At 46.9% G+C, this 16701-nt stretch overlaps 1 protein-coding gene across 3 annotated transcripts in view; it reads left to right on the forward strand.

Annotated features, from left to right (window-relative positions):
- Positions 1-16701, forward strand: part of KLHDC4 (kelch domain containing 4) — a 46476-nt gene extending 29775 nt beyond the window's left edge. For 2 of the 3 annotated variants that reach the window (XM_070397763.1, XM_070397764.1), the window contains 6 exons: positions 3438-3597; positions 11557-11632; positions 13474-13682; positions 14304-14706; positions 15425-15535; positions 16441-16701. In XM_070397763.1, coding sequence (XP_070253864.1) covers positions 3438-3597; positions 11557-11632; positions 13474-13682; positions 14304-14706; positions 15425-15535; positions 16441-16613 — 1132 coding nt within the window. In that variant the 3' untranslated portion in view covers positions 16614-16701. The remainder of the gene's footprint in view (positions 1-3437; positions 3598-11556; positions 11633-13473; positions 13683-14303; positions 14707-15424; positions 15536-16440) is intronic. The other variant, XM_070397765.1, reaches the window with a different exon arrangement.

Consider the following 16701-nt stretch of genomic DNA (forward strand, 5'->3'; position numbering starts at 1 on the left):
TGGGACCTTTCAGTCTGCAGGCTGACGCTCTATCCACTGAGCCAAACCGGTTAGGGCATCCCTGATTGTTTTAAACCTGTCATCTGTACAGCTATCCTCTTGAATATCCCTAGTTTAGACAAAAAACAAGATATATAGTGAATAGGCTAGCAGTATTCCTTTTGCCATTATAATACAATAACATTTTGGGTAAAATGTCTGCACTGTTGTAACGCCTGGTGAAGGCCATGTTTGCAATGATTTTTCTTTGACCATGACCATGTCAAAGAAGGTGGATAGATGCCTTATTCTGAGTGCCTCATTTTCCGCTCTGCTCTCTTTTCTTTTAAAAAATAGCATAGTTTGCCTGGCGCGCATGTTTCAGTGGTTGAGTGTTGACCTATGAACTAGGAGGTCACAATTTCTGATCAGAGAACATGCCCAGGTTGCGGGCTTCAATCCTCAGTGTGGGATGTGCAGGAGGCAGCCGATCAGTGAATCAATCAATATCTCTCTCTCTCTCTCTCTCTCTCTCTCTCTCTCTCTTCTCTCTCTCTCTCTCTCTTCCTTCCTCTCTGAAATCAATAAAAAAGTACAAAATAAGAAAATAGCATAGTTATCAATTTATTAATTGTGGTGGCCCCACTCACATTTTTGTCAGATTAAGATGCATTTGCACAAATATTTTTTTAAGAATTACTGGCTTATAAAAATAAATCTTCTCACATATATGTGAAGAAGGAGGCATTTGGTGAATGAAGAGTGAGCGTTGTAATTTTTCCCCATCCCCCCATTTTAGGCTGAGGATTGTACTGTAGATTTGGCTCCATTAAAGTTTCCATTTTCTTCATGAATAAAGAATATTTTTATTACTTGAGAAACGGATATAAATTCTTAAATTCTTTGGAGGGGATTTTAAAAGTATAACTCAAATTAAGCAAGGAGTCAGTTTGTATCTTGGAAGGTGTAACTTGGTTGTAATAAAGCTTTAGTTTTATGTCTTGTCATACAGTTTACCACGTTTTATATAGATTCTCTTAAATTAAAGTTGAGGAAATCAAGATAATAAGTAGTAGAACTTGTCCTCAACCAAAGATTGCTGATTTTCAGTTGGTCCCATATTCTGTCCTCTTGCCCTCACCGTGGCTCACTGCCCCAGGTCTGCCCTCCTGCCAAGTAGGTGTTTGCCTAGTCATTGCCGTTTTGGACAAGGGAGCCTGAGCTATTTTTTAAAATATTTTTTAATTGATTTTAGAGAGAGGGGCGGGGGGGGGGGGGGGGGGCGGGGGGGAGAGACATCGATGTGAGAGAGAAACATCAATTGGTTTCTTCTCATACACACCCTGACCGGGATGAACCCATAAACCTGGGCATGTGCCCTGAACTGGCAACCTTTCAGTGCACAGTACGATGCTCAACCAACTGAGCCACGTCTGCCAAGGCATGAGCTATTTTTAAAAATTGATACCCAAGCAATTGTTGTTTATATTTATTCTTGGAACTTTAAAAAAACACACAAATAATTGTCAAACGTAGGCATGGGGATTCATGATTTTGTCAGTGCATTAATTCAGCACCTCCTGTGAGTGGGACAGGGAGTGAGATCCATACAGCCTCTCCTCGCCCTGGCGCTTAGAGCCTCGGCCTGCCCACTGGAGGGTCACAGGTTCCATTTCCAGCTAAGGGCACATGCTGGGCTTGCAGGTTTAACCCCCGCCTCAGTCAGGGCACCTGCGGGAAGCACCCTATGGATGTTTCTCTCTCTTTCTCTTTCTTTCTCTCTCTCTTCCCACCCCTACCCCCTTGCTTCCCTTCCATTCTCTGTAAAAAAAAAAATCAGTGGAAAATATCCTTGGGTGAGGATTAATAACAACAACACAAATATAGCCCCTCCTGGCACTTCAGGTTATAAAGTGAATCAAATTTTATAGTGGTTGTAACTTGCAACCATTTCAGAATTAGAAAAATTTTCAAAGCTATTATCAACTGTTACCTTGTTTAAAATTATTGTTTATGAAGTATTTCAAATACAGAAAAAAATGAAGAAACTAGAACAGATAGCTGTGTAGTCACCATCCATATTAAACAAATGAGTTTGACTTTTAAAAACTAAATGACAGTTTATAGTTATTGTATGTGCAGAACAGGATTTTTTTTTTTTGCTGAGAATCTGCAGTGTGAAATCTGAGGAAATAGTGGAATGTGGTGAAGTCTTTTAAAAACTATAAGCCTCCCCATTCCTCAGTTTATATGTGCCCCTGCAGAATGGTGCATTTGGTCGTGGTGCCAGTCAGAAAGGCCACCAGACGACTTGTTCTGTTTCACATGCCATGCTGTGCACAGTGTTTGAGGGTAGGTATAGGTGAGCAGACAGGCCTTGCACCATGGTCCTTCTGCTATGGAGTCCCGTCTCAGATTATTAGAATGCAGTGGAAAAGACAGAAATCCCTTCAGACTGGGGTGGCTGACCACTTCCTCTGTGTTTTCTTTTAAAAATCAGTTCTAGGCTCTCCATTTTGAATTGCTGGAGAATGTCTGTTACTCTTTTGGTGTGATTTTGACCAGAGGCCTGTGGCCATCTGTAAAATTCTCATGTCAGGACACAGCATTCTCTCTGTGACTCGGACAGAGCTGCCACTTTCCCCGCACTGGGGCTCCCCTCGCAAGGCCTCTTCTGCGTTTTGAGTTCTTTGTCACTTAAGTCCCAGGAGCATTAAGCAGGGCAGGGCTGCAGGGTCTCCTGGAACACCTCAACCATGTCCTCGTTGTTGCCTGTGCTTACAGAGTCAAGGGATTTGCCTTCGGCATCTTTCTGTTTCAGGCCTTTGTGGTCCCTTCTTCTGCCCAGTTCAGGGTCTCTTCACAGCCCTTACCAAGCTGTAAATACCTCTGTCCTGAGTATTCATTTAAGTTGGTGTTTGATTATTGAGCTTAAAATTACATTCAGAGTAAGATTATAATTTATTTTTAAATCCTCACCCAAGAAAATGTGGTTTTTATTTTTTATTGATGAGAGAGAGAGAGAGAGAAACATCGATGTGAGGAAAGAAAAACATTGCCTCCCGTGTTTGCCCTGACCGGGGATCAAACCCACAACCTAGGTATGTGCCCTCATTGGGAATCAAACCCTCAACCTTTTAGTATATGGGACAACCCTTCAATCAACTGAGCTACCCTGCCAGGGCTGTAAGATTGTGATTTTATAAACTATGTAAGGAAATATGGTATAACTTTCAGATTATAAAGGCTTTCAGATTCAGGGAAATCACTGTGCTTCTATGGTCTAGCATTATTTTTATTTTCAAATGCAAACTCGCATATGCTTCTAGTCCTATCATGAACTTAAATTTTAATTAAACTGGTTATAGTACAAATGCTGGAAAACTTATCTTTAATTTAAATTAGGTTTGCTTTTTAATGTCCCTGCCTTTTTGTTTGTGTGATTCTATTATAACCAGAGATTACATCTATTACAATGACGTGTATGCCTTTGACCTGGACACATTCACGTGGAGCAAGCTGTCCCCATCGGGGACTGGGCCCACACCCAGATCTGGCTGCCAAATGTCTGTCACTCCCCAGGGCAGCATTGTCATCTATGGGGGCTACTCAAAGCAGGTAAGATGTGGCATGTAGGAAAATACAGTAACTTCTGTATTTTCATCAACAATGAGAACTTATTGCATATTAGTTTCATATAAACGATTCCTTTATTGAATTAGAAATGGACAGAGATGGTGTTAATCTGCTCCAGTCATATTACGTTCTAATCTATACGCCCAAAAACACTGCAGGATGAATAATTGTGTATGTAGGGATCTAATGCTATAGAGTGTTCCATTGTAGAATATACCACGACTTGTTTCTCGTTTCTATTGCTAGTGGGCCTTTTCTTTTCTCATCTGCAAGCAGTGCTGACATGCACCTGAACCTTCTCATGCACATCTCTTGGTTCAGGTGCACTAGAGGGTCTCCTGCTGGCTCCTGGCGTGTGTCCTTCACACGGTGTGCCCTCACACCATCAAACCCACCAGCATTGCTCTCCCTCCATTGTTATCAGCACTTCACCAACATGTAAGCGGGTGTGAGTCTGAGAGAGATGAATTGGTATCTCATTGTAGGCTTTTTCTTACTTTTATTTTGAAAACTTTTCGACATTCAGTGACCAGAAAGAATTAGTGAATACTTATCTATCTCCCCACCTAGATTCTGCCATTGATATTTCACTGTACTTGCTTTATCACATATTTGATCATATCTATACTGCTACCGATCCATTTTTTAATGTATTTCAAAGAAAAGTATAGATATCTGTATACTTCCCCCTAAATACCAGAACATGTATCACTGAGTAGAATTCCATGTTTAATTTTTAATGTGAAAATACCTATAAAAGTGCACACAGTTTGAGTGTGTACTTACTTGTTATAACAGATGGATGCCCCTTGTGAGTTATAGTTCTGCTGAGCCCTTCCTGGCCTCCCTTGCCCTTACCACCCCCCAGAGGCAAGGACTGTGCTGGTATTTCCCACCGTATATTCCGTTTGCCTGTTCCGGAACTTCAGATAGTCATGCAGCACATATTCTTTAGAAGAGGAAGCCTCCTCTCACCCAGCATGTTTTGAGGTTTGGCCACATTGCACGTTTCAGTGAACTGCTTCTTCACACTAAGTATTCCTTCTGTGACACACCATAGTTGTCCACTTTTTATTGGTGGGCACCTGGTTTATTTCCACTTTCTGACCATTATGAATAAAGCGCTGTGAGCATTCTTGTGCAAGTCATTCTGTGGCTGCACGTTTTGATATCTCTCGGGTAGATCTCTAGGAGTGAGCTTGATGGGCTACAGGGGAGTCTAACTTAATTTAATAAGAAGCTGTTGTGCTTCATCCCAAAATAGTTGCACCCAAATTTCCTGAGAGTGTGGCTGTTCCACATACTTGCCAGCACCTAGTGGTGTCACACTTCTTACTAGTACGTTCAGCCTTTCTGATGGATGTGTGCCATCTCATGTGGTTTTCATTCTCATTTACCCCAGGTGAATGGGCCCTGTGACTTGGTACCCGAGTAGGCTGCCTGTGGGGTGGTTGGGACAACTGAGGCAGAGAGATGCCCTGTGTCCACTGTCTTTCATACCCCCACCCACCCCAGTGAGTAGTCAGCTTTTGTTCTGGAAAGAGAAAATGTTTGATAGTCAGGAGGGTCCTGAGACACAGGCTGGTGTGGCCAAAAGCTGTGCAAAGTGCCCAGGTCCAGTACTCGATCACAGCAAATGCTTCATAGAGTAAACCAGGACGATAAACAGTGGAATCTTGTGAAGCTGTTGTCGCTGTTAATCAAAATGGTGCCTAATTCTCGGTGCCTAATCCTCTCCAGCTCGCCACATGAACTAGCTGGGTGGGTACTCCAAGTCCACTTAATCCAGACCTGTAGCATTTGAATTGCAGTGAAAAGCTTATCTGGTGGGATTTATCTGAATTAGGAAAGATTTGAGTTGTGAACGCTGTGGAATATTAAAAAGTGGTTAGTCTAAGTAGGCGGTGGGCTGCTCAAGTCCTGATTTGAACACCCTTCGGAGATGACTCCTGCCTGGCGTCACTCCCTGGCAAAGGGGATGGGTTGCTGGACAACCTGCACGGTGAGCTGATGACATGCCTGGTGCGTAGTCCCGTGAAGATGCCTTGGAAGTGTCTTGGAGCAGCCTGCACACGTAGGGTTTAAATCAGGAGGTGTCAAAAGGAACAGCGCCTTAGGGTTTCTGTGTTTCACAAATGGTTCAGTTGGGGACCTCAGCCATCACTGTGCCTGGTTTTGAAAAATTACTGCCATTGTAAATCCAGGGGAATCAGGACAAAATTCTGATAACTTTATAAATCCAACCTCCCACTGGCCAAGATGCTGAAGTTGTCAGGTTAGAGAACAGAAGGCAGCTTTGCCTTCTCCCCTGCTCCAGACACGTGGGCCAAGAGGAATCCACAGCATTTTAAAGTACAGTAGTACCCCTTATGTGTGAGGGATACGTTTTAAGACTCCTAGTGGATGCTTGAAACCATGGAGAATACCAAACCCTATGTATACTATATTTTTTCCTGTACACACACATACCTATTATAATTTAATTTCTAAATTAAACTCAGTAAGGGATTAACGACACTAATAAAGTAGAACATATAATCCTATATAATAAAAGCCTAATATGCAAATTGACCGAACGGCAGAACGACCAGTTGCTATGACGTGCACTGACCACCGGAGGGCAAATGCTCAACACAGGAGCTGCCCCCAGCCCGCAGGCCCCAGGCCAGCAAGGCAGGTGCCAGTAGGCGCCCCTCCCCCGCCCCTCAACAGAGGGAGGCAACCAGTGGCAGGGGATGGGGCCGGCAAGCTGGCAGCGCCAGGCTGGCCAAGGCAGGTGCCAGCGGGGGCCCCCTAATTGCCCCACCGGTCAGTACTAATCGCCAGCCAGGCATAGGGACCCTACCTGTGTATGAATTTTGTGCACCGGGCCTCTAATAATATAATAAAAGCCTAATATGCTAAGTGTCCGACCATTAATTTGACCATTGATGACATGCACTGCCCACCAGGGGGCAGATGCTCTGACCGGTAGGTTAGCTTGCTGCTGGGGTCCGGCTGATTGGGACTGGGCCAGACGGGCTGGACATGCCCTGCAGCCCTCCCGAGGTCCCTCCCAGGCCCCAGTCGTGCACCGGTGGGGTCCCTTGGCCTGGCCTGTGCCCTCTTTCAATCCGGGACCCCTGAGGGAATGTCAGAGTGCCAATTTCGGCCGATCCCCGCAGGCCAGGCCGAGGGACCCCACTGGTGCACGAATCCGTGCACTGGGCCTCTAGTACTGTAATAAAAGTTATGTGTATGTTCCCTCCCTCTCACTCCAGTAATTTTTATGTTTCTTAGTCCAAACCTATCCCTGAGTGTGTAAAAACCACTCAGTAACCTTGCAGTAAATGGCTTAATGCAGTGGTTGGCAAACTGCGGCTTGGCAAACCGCGGCTCGTGAGCCAATGTGGCTCTTTGGCCCCTTGAGTGTGGCTCTTCCACAAAATACCGACTTCTGCGCATGGGCCACGAAGTTTCAGTCGCGAGCCACAGTTTGCCGACCATGGGCTTAATGTCACTCATTTTAGTGGATTTCTTGCTGAAGTCTTTTTATAGGCTCAATGCTTTCTGGCACAACACTGCAACACATTTTCTGTTTATGTCTTCCACCCACAGATTTAGTGCCTTCCATCTTAACTAACTTACATGCTACTGTGGCCTTAACTTTTGCAATTTGAGGTACAACAAAAAAAGTAGCATGACTTTCTTTTTCCTTCTTCACTATTTCATGGTTAGAAGACTTTTCTTAATGTAGATCTTGACAACCTCAGCATACAGGGTTTTTTAAATTAAATTGGGAACTTTCACCTTTTCACTTCATGGAAACACAGCTTCTCTTTGCATATCTGAATCGCCAGCGTCAATACTCTTGTGCTTTGGGACATTATTAAGTAAAGTAAGGGTTACTTGAGCACAAGCACTGTGATACCATGACAGTCTATTTGATAACGATTTGATTAGTGACTAAGGCAGCCGTGGGCAAACTACGGCCAGCGGGCCGGATCCGGCCCATTTGAAATGAATAAAACTAAAAAAAAAAAGACCGTACCCTTTTATGTAACGATGTTTACTTTGAATTTATATTAGTTCACACAAACACTCCATCCATGCTTTTGTTCCGGCCCTCCGGTCCAGTTTAAGAACCCATTGTGGCCCTCGAGTCAAAAAGTTTGCCCACCCCTGGACTAAGGAATGGGCAGGGAGTATATACTGAGGACAGGAGTGAGGACAGTGGGGAGAAGGCGGACAAAGGAACAATTCACGTCCCGGGTGAGACAGTGTGAGGTTTCATCACGCTATTTCAGAATGACTTGAAATTTAAAACTTATGAATTGTTTATTTGGGGAGTTTTCCATTTAATATTTTGGGACTGTGGTTGACCATGGCAACTGAGACTGGGGAAAGTGAAACTGGGCAGAGGGGACTGCAGCTCATCCTTCCGTGTCTGGGAGGATGCCTTACACACATGCGAGTGGGGGCGGGCCTCCTCTTGCTGTCAGCTGTGTTGCTGGTTCTCAGTTCTCAGGACAAGAGGTTTCTGTTCGCACAGCCCCTGGTTTGGGTGTGTTGTGCGGCTGTTTTATTTGACCCTGGAAAAGCAGGTAACTTGAAGCTCACTTTTCATTTTGTTTGAATCTTGACCAGGTTGCAGCTACTTTTGTGGAAGCTCCCCTGCCCTTCGGGGATAAAGGTGGGAATGCCCCAGGGAGTGGATAGGAGAAGTAAGGACTCTTCAGAGTGGAGTTGCTGGGTTCCGACTTCAGGTCTCTGGAGTGCAAGGCCTTTGCTTACCTCAGAGCTGTCGCTACCTTTTCCAGGGACCAGACTGCACTGAACACGGGGGTTTCGGTGGCCTGGGGGTCTGCTCTCATGACAATCAAAATGAGTCCATCTCTGAGTTTCGGACTGTTTGAGGACAGGAGTGTAGAGCTTGTGTGCCGGCTGCAAGGACAGGGCCTGGGGCTGGGGCTGGGGAGGATGGTATGGGTGCCCAGTGCTGGCGTCCGGGTCTCAGACAGACTGAATAATTTCAGAAACAGTGGAGGTTTTTTTCAACTTAATGTTGTAACACCTGATACACATTCTCAGATGTCTTTGGGTCCCATTAATACTGTATTAGACAGAAATTTGTGGGTAGAGGAGTAAGTTCTGCTCTGTAGAGTGAACACCTGGGTTACTCCTTGTGTGGCATTAATATCAAGTTTCCTGAGCTGCTTCAAGGAGGAGGTGATCCTCCTTCTGAAGAGGCTGGGCCCTCAGAGTTCTGACTCCCTGGATGGGAGTGTGCCATCTCCAAAAATCCCTGCAGACTCTGTTTCCTCTCCTAGTAGAGTTTAATCCAGTGAAGAGACTAACTGGGCAGATTAAAAACCAGTGTGGTTTGCATTGATAGAAAGAAGCCGTGGCACAGGTGATCCACAATAAGAGAGTAACACAAGGCAGCTTTTTGTTTCCTTTGAGGACAAGGAGGTTGGGTTTTGGAGGAAGTCACAACACTTTAGGAAAAGAAACTGCTATAAAGGAGGAGTTATAAACCTGTTGGAGTGTGCAGACCCCTTAACTAGTGAGTTCCAGTCGGAAGGGTGTGGCATCCTTGTCCCCCGGCCACACCCTGGCTTGTCACTGTGGAAGCTGTGGACTTGGTGAGCTAGTAGCCCTGCTTAGGAAGGGTTCTGGCTATTAAGCTTTGAGGGGATGGATTTAAATGTTATAGCATAAAAGGTGTCCCCCACCTCCTTAGACTGTTAATTCTGAGAAGAAATCATTGCTGTCAGCACAACAGTACATTTAATGTTGGCAGGTGCAGTGACAACAAGGAGGCCGAGAGAATTGGCTGAAGCACAGCTGCTATCTGCGTTTCTAGACAAATACAGATGTCACTGAATTCCCTCACTGTCCCCCTAGCGGGAGAGGCTGCTAGGTGTGGATTTAGTTCCTAAAAACGCTGGGACTTTTGGTCTGAAAGGGCAAGCATGGAAGTGGTGGTAGTCATTTCCTCTGTGTGAATCTGCTAGAAAAAGAGAATATCTAGTCTCAACAACTGTGTAACATGCAGAAATGGCGCCACTTGAACGTGCAGATATTTCCAGAAGGAAAGCAAGAGGCTTGCACCAGTTCTGATTTCCTGAGATTCCAGCTGTTCCCTATGCGTGACCCATGTTGAACCTCCTTGGTTTGAGGATGTTCAGGTCACCTGTTCTATCCATGGACATTGGATTATTTGTTTTGTTTTCCAAAAGGAGAATAGCTCCCCCCCCTTATAGTAAATATATACTCATTAGTTAAAAGAAAAATAATTATGCATTCCTTTTCTTTTAACATTTCCTGGCTCTGTCAGCTGAGTGGCTGATAAGCAGCAGCACCCAGCAGCAGTGAGCGCCATTGCTCAGGTCTTGGTTTCTAACACCACCTCCATGAACTAGAGCCAGTGCGCCTTGGAGAAATGGCCCGCTCTAGAACTGGGGCAAGAAGTACTCAAGATGAGTCTGGAGCATCTTGTAGTACCAAGGGACTATTTGTAAGAAACCACATTGATGGAGTGTGTCAGAGGGACACAGGAGCCAACTGAAAGAGCTCCCAGTGGCCAGAGCTGGAACCATTTGAGCAACAAAATGAAATGGTATTGGATTATGGCCCAAGGTGTAATATAGAGAACCATGAGTCCACACGATTATAAACAAGTGACTGAATAGATAAATTGGGGAAGAGACAAAACTCCTATGCAGAGTTCCATAGAGACTGGGAAACAGGAGGCGGAGCATGACTTCCCTCTCAGTCAGTGGGGGCTTCAGAGGGTGTCCTTCTGAAGAAGACAGTGTGGAACGCTGGCATGGGGTGGGGTGGGGTGGGGTGGGGTGGGTCTCTCGACAGTGGAGAAACCTGACAAATACACCTCAGCCAGGTGGTCAAGGTCCACGCCGGCAATAAGTCATGGTGACAGCATGCACCCGTGAGATGATGTGATGAGAAGGGTGCTGTACCTTTGGGATCCACCACCCAATACCCCACACCCCTGTCTGATTGTGAGAAAAACACCAGATAAATCCTAACAGAGGGACATTTTGCAAAACTGCCAAGGTCATCACAAACAAGTCAAGTCTAAAAAACCGTCATGTCCCAGAGGAGCCTACGGATTCATGACACTAAAACAAGCGTCCTAGAACAGAAAAGCATGTTAGGGAGACACTGAGGGAATCCGGACAAAGAATTACTTCAATTAATAGTAGTTTGTCAATATTGGGTCATTAATTGTGACAAATGTGCCACACTAATGTAAAATGTTAACTGTAGGGGAAATTGGGTGTGGAGTATGTGGGAATCCTCAATAATATCTCCTGATTTTTTTCTGCAAATATAAAGGTATTCTGAAATTAAAATTTTATTAAAAATAAGGAATTTAAAGTACAAATAAAAATAAGTTAATTTACTGAAATCCTTCCACCCAGGATATTTGCCAAGTAGCTTTTGAGACACCTTTAGTGTTTAGATAACAGCTTCGGCATGAGGCCTGGTGGACGTTGCTATGTAGAATGAGGTGTCTGGTCTGGCTGGGTAATGGTAGCAATTTGAAGCTAGACTCTGGGTTCAGACAGCTGTTTTAGAAGCTCAGAAAAGTCTTATCTGGGTGGTGGCTGGCTTCTGCTGGAGCATCAATTTGATCCTCGCAGTGCAGCCTGACTCACGTGGTTTGAAGGATGATGGGAACTGAAGATACACAGGGACTGAAAATGGAAGGACAGCTGTATTATGATAGCATTACAGTCCCACGGTGGTCTCCTTAGAGCTCCGTCCACTTAAGCAGGATTGCTGCGGAAGCCACAGGAAGCTCCAGTAAGGAAGCATAGAGTGCTTCTAGCATGATTGTGGTCATTAGAAGGCAGGGTTTTAAAATTTGAAATCTATTCTTAGATGTAGGTGGTGCCCTGTTAGTTCTCACACGACTTCCTTTTCCTTTTGCAGAGAATCAAGAAAGATGTGGACAAAGGCACCCAGCATTCAGATATGTTCCTGCTGAAGTCTGAGGAAGGAAGAGAAGGTTCGGGTGCTGTGAGAGGATGGGCCCATGGGTGGTCTGCATGTCGCTGCAAAAGGCAGGGCAGAGAAACGGAAGCCCAGCTGCCCTTCTGGTTGTAGGGTTGATGGTCAGTGGACAGGCCATCCTCATCCCTGAGCAGGCCAGGCCGGACCCTCCATAATAACCCTAAGTGTCCTCCTGCCTGCACAGTGAGGCGGCTGAGGAGTGTTCACCCTCTGGGGAGTTCAGGATGGACTGGCTTGAACACACTATCAGACCATGAACTCCCCTTTGCAGAGAGCAGGAACCACAGCTTTCTAGTCATTTCTCTTGTCCTTGCTCAAGAGCAAGGGACTGATGTTAGCATATAGACTTCTGGACCGCTTAAGGTGCGGTTGACATCTCCAACGTTCACTTTTTAAAGTTCCTTTACAAAAAGCAAGGTTGTGGTTCATTTGTGTGATGCAGGTCTTGTGATGAGAGGACTGGACTAGACCGAAGGGATCCAGTGTGATCAGGGTCTGCTTTATGACCTCTAGTGAGTTATTTCATCTCCTGGGAGATCTGTCTTCTGTAAAATGAGGGGTTGTTGTGCAGAATACCTACATCTCTTTCCTGTGCTAAAATTCTTTAAGCCAAGACTTCAGAAATGTTCCTACCCAGGTGCTTCCGGTGCCAACCACACGCATTGCACGACTGGTGAGGACATCTGCGTTTCCAAGTGGGAGCTAGGTTTAGAGTCATGAAGTAACTTACCCAGTTTACACATCAGTGGACTTGAACTTGAAAGCTGAACTTTGTTCTAGGCTGTGAGACCCCCAGCCTGTGTTTCCCCTGCATCCTCGCCATCAGGCCCTTACCCCACAGTGAGAAGGACATGGTGTGTTATGAGCTGGTGCACACTTGTGTGCATGCGTCATACTATGTGCTATGTGCAGGGGCCCCTGACATGTATCCTTTTCTATTTCCTCAAAGCATTAATATGCTGGTAGTGATGAATCGATCTCGTGGCCCCTAGTGGGTGCAGCCTGGAGTCACCCCTGGGCTGTGTGCTGATGGAGGACATGTAGGCAGGACGCAATGTTTCCCATTTGCTGTTTCTGTTAAGTTTCTTCTTTTTAAAATAGATATTGGTTTATTGATTTCAGAGAGGGAGATAGAAAAATCAATTATGCGAATCATCAATTGGCTGCCTCCGGCACGCCCCCTACTGGGGATCAAGCCTGCAACCTGGGCATGTTATAGGTCAATGCTCAACCATTCAGCAACACCACTGGGCTGTTAAGTTTCTTTTTAATGTTTGTTGGAGTGAAAATCTTGGTTCTTCTTTCTAGATGTGATGGAAAACTTTCCCCCGCGTTTCACGCTAGGTTACATTTTGAGGCTGATCATAGAAATTAAACACAAGCCAGAGGGAAGAACATAAAGTGGTGTGGCCTGTGGGCATGCAGCCCACAGAGGAGAAAGGGAGGGTGGAGTGAGGGTCCTCCCGGAGGCCTGGGTGCAGCGTGGGCCTCTCCCAGCACTGGGTGTGCCAGCCTCCATGCCTGTCTCATCTCTGCCTCCATCCACAGCTGGAAAGAGCTTCTAAGGCGCAGTGTTTGGAGGGTTTGTGAAAAAGGCACCCCATTGCAAACTGAACCTTAAGGAAAAGAATTAAAACTTCGAGTGAGATGTTGAAAATTGTGTTTTGTTTTTCTGCAGAGGGAGGAAAATGAGTGACTTGATGGACTTTTACCCACGGTTCTGCATTTTTTCATCTGTCCTAGTCACTGGGGGAGCAGGGACACTTGTGCCATTGGCTGGTTCTTGCTACCCCTCCATCCCTACATCTTACCTCAGCTCCTGCTCTCCTGTGACAGGCAGATGGGTGTGGACTCGGATCAACCCTTCAGGCACCAAGCCCACTCCCAGGTCTGGCTTTTCTGTGGCCATGGCCCCAAACAGTCAAACGCTGCTCTTCGGGGGTGTCTGTGATGAGGAAGAGGAGGAGAGCCTGGAGGGCGACTTCCTCAATGACCTGTACTTCTACGATGCCACCAAGAACCGCTGGTTTGCGGGACAGCTGAAGGTAGAGTCAGGCTCCAAAGTGGTTCCATGGTGCATCGTGCACCAGACAGGCAGCTTAACACGGCACCTGGCTCTTGCCTCCACAGGTGATACTGGGTAGAGGCTGTGTGGTCTTGTTAGCCAGTTCTGCCTTCCAGGCCAGGTGTTGAGACACCCAGGCCTCTAGGTCCCTCTGCCGTTCTGTGAGCTGTCACTGTAAGCAGGGAACCCATCACCTCTGTCCCTGCTGTGGCACCAGTCCCAGTGGTGGGCTCCATCCCAATAGTGGGATCCCCAGCGGCTTTGGGCCTTGAGCTGACAAAATCAGGTCAGCGGCCTCAGAAATAGGGCTTGAGGGAGGGAGGCGGCACTTTGTGGCAGAGACTCGGCCCAGGTCGAGTGGCCTCAGTGCCCCTGCTGAGAGTTGAGTGAGCGTGAGGGCCTGTTTCTGGACTTGCCACCTTCCACATTCTCTGAGGAGTGACACTGGGTGTGGACTTCAAGGGGCAACCCCAGCAGGTGGATTAGGGGTACAGCCCAATGCCGTTTGCCCAGCACCAGGGGTGGGTGGTGCTCCCCATGCACTCTGGAGCTCACAGCCCTGTCTGCCGCTAAAGTGGGCTGCCCTGCTTTTTGTCAACAGGGGCCCAAGTCAGAGAAGAGGAAGCGGAGGCGGGGCACAAAAGCAGAGCCAGAGGGAGCCAACGAGCAGGAGTGTGGGGAGGCCAGTGCCCAGGCGCCCCGAGAGGTGGTCAGAGAGGTGGTCACAGAGGACGGAACAGTGGTCACCATTAAGCAGATGCTCACAGCCCCAGGCCCATCAAAACAGCCACAGTCGGATGAGGATGATAGCCCAGAGGAAGCAGGTGGCCCCTTGGTGGAGCCCCGCCCCCGCTCCAATGCCATGCTGGCCGTGAAGCATGGCCGACTCTACCTCTTTGGGGGCATGTTTGAGGCCGGTGACCGCCAGGTCACCCTCAGCGACTTCTACTGCCTTGACCTGCATAAAATGGACCAGTGGACGGTCTTGGTGGAGGCGGATCCAGGTGAGCTGTGGTGGGGGGAAGCACCTCCTTTGGTTGGGTGGGAGCACTCGGAAAGCATCTTGTCGAGTCTGCCCCCAAGTGCCGCCCAGATCTACCCTGTGCCAATGAGCCGGGTGCTCTCTGGCTGTTCATGTGAGAGCAGACCCTGGTCACAGGGAGCGAGGCTGGTTACATCACAGGGACCCCGGCTCACCCTTGACACCAGTCATGTGAGCCTCAGAACTGTCCAGGCTTCCCATCGATGCAAAGCAGATTTTGCTTGTGGCGGCTTCCCATCGTGGGCCGCCTGCTGTGTGCACATGAGCCTCCAGGCAGCCCCTTCCAGTCTGTGACCTGAACCTTGGGGCCTCATTTCCTCTCTGATCCTTCATTCCTCACTTTCACATTGTACCACAGGCTCTCGCTAGTGGTACATGCTCATTTCTTAAGTCACTAGTTTCTTTACGGTCTGAGACTAAAAGTTAAAATCCACACATTTAGGGGAAGGTATAAAACAGCTGGTGTAAGATTTTTTTCTGTCTTCTGGTTTGCCAATCTTATTCTCACCATCTCTGCTAAGATCCAGGGAAAACAGCGCATTTTGATATGTTGGGGTGAGGGGTCTTGCATTCAGGTCGGGTTTCCTTAGTGAGAAGATGGGGTCCTCAGCAGCTCCCAGTCTCGGTTTCCCTCGTTCTGGTTGCACTGACCCTCTGTGGATGTTCATTTTCCTCTGAAGAAACACAGGAGTGGCTGGAGGAGACTGACTCGGAGGACAGCGATGCTGGTGAGGGCGCTCAGGGTGGAGAGGAGGACGAGGACGACGAGGACAGCAGTGAGGAGGACCAGGGTGAGTATTAACATCTGACTGCTTGTAGATATGCTTCAGAGGTGAGCCTAACGTCAGCATAAGAAACATTCAAACCTGTATAGAATTTTTGTGAGTTTATTTGAGCCAAACTGTTAACAATTTCCGGGAAGCAAAATCTCAACCTGTTGAGATAATGCTCCAGAGAATGGCAGTTTTGCACCTTATTTCTTATATTACAATAAAAAGGAAGGTATAAGTGGTTACATGAAATTCATTGGTGATAGATTAGGGAGGGTGGGAGAAAGCAAAGTCGGGAAACCTCTGGGATTGAATAAAAAGTAAAATGGTACATCTTTTAGTTAAAGTGGTTACAGGATATTTAATAGTCAATAATCAACACAATAAAAATAACAAGAGGATTTGTAGTCTCTGCTTTGGAGCATTGGTTGTGCCCTGAGGGGTTTGGAAAAAGGGAAGTTACCCTGACATTCCAAAGGTATGTTATCTTAGATGCAGAGGCCATAGACAGACTCAGTTATGATAAAGGTTAACTTTTGTCAAGGATGATTCTAGCCTAGGACCTGACTACCTGCCATAAATGGCTTTTAGTTAAAAAGTTTTAATTTCAGACCATCCTTTGTGGTTACTTTAGGTCTCTGAGTTTGCAGGGCTGCCATGCAGGCCTTCCCTGAGCTTGTCAGGTTAACATGTGGCCCCTTTTCATCCACACTGTTTTTTAGAAAATATTTGTATCTGGAGTATGTTTGAGCAGCTTGCTATTTGAGCAGTGTCGTCGTGCAGAACGGCTTCACGGCGTCATTTCTGTAAATCCGGGTGCTCCCACAGTCACTCCGTCAGGCCGCGAGCAGGTGGCCTACACTGCCTGACCCAGGCCTTCTTCCTCTGCTGAACGTGTTTCTTTATTTTCCTCCTTCCCATGAAAGAGCCACAGCACCCCTTGGTGACGCCTGGTGAGCAGTTTGCAGACTACCTGCCTAGGACTGAGCAGTATTGGGTGAGGCTTGCCCGAGACGATGCTGGGTCAGAAGCAAAGGAGAAGAGAGTGCTGAAGGTAGCCCATGCCATGGCAAAAGCTTTCTTTGATGACTCAGCATGAGCCACCAGCCTGGGCCGGAAGTTAAACTGAGTGAGGTTGTCTTCCCTTCCCGTCACTGGTGATTTAAAATAAACTGGACGTGGAACAA

The sequence above is a fragment of the Myotis yumanensis genome, unplaced genomic scaffold (assembly GCF_028538775.1).
Source record: "Myotis yumanensis isolate MYYU_CA2020_CCGP unplaced genomic scaffold, mMyoYum1.0.hap1 SCAF_18, whole genome shotgun sequence".
Taxonomy (NCBI): Eukaryota; Metazoa; Chordata; class Mammalia; order Chiroptera; family Vespertilionidae; genus Myotis; species Myotis yumanensis.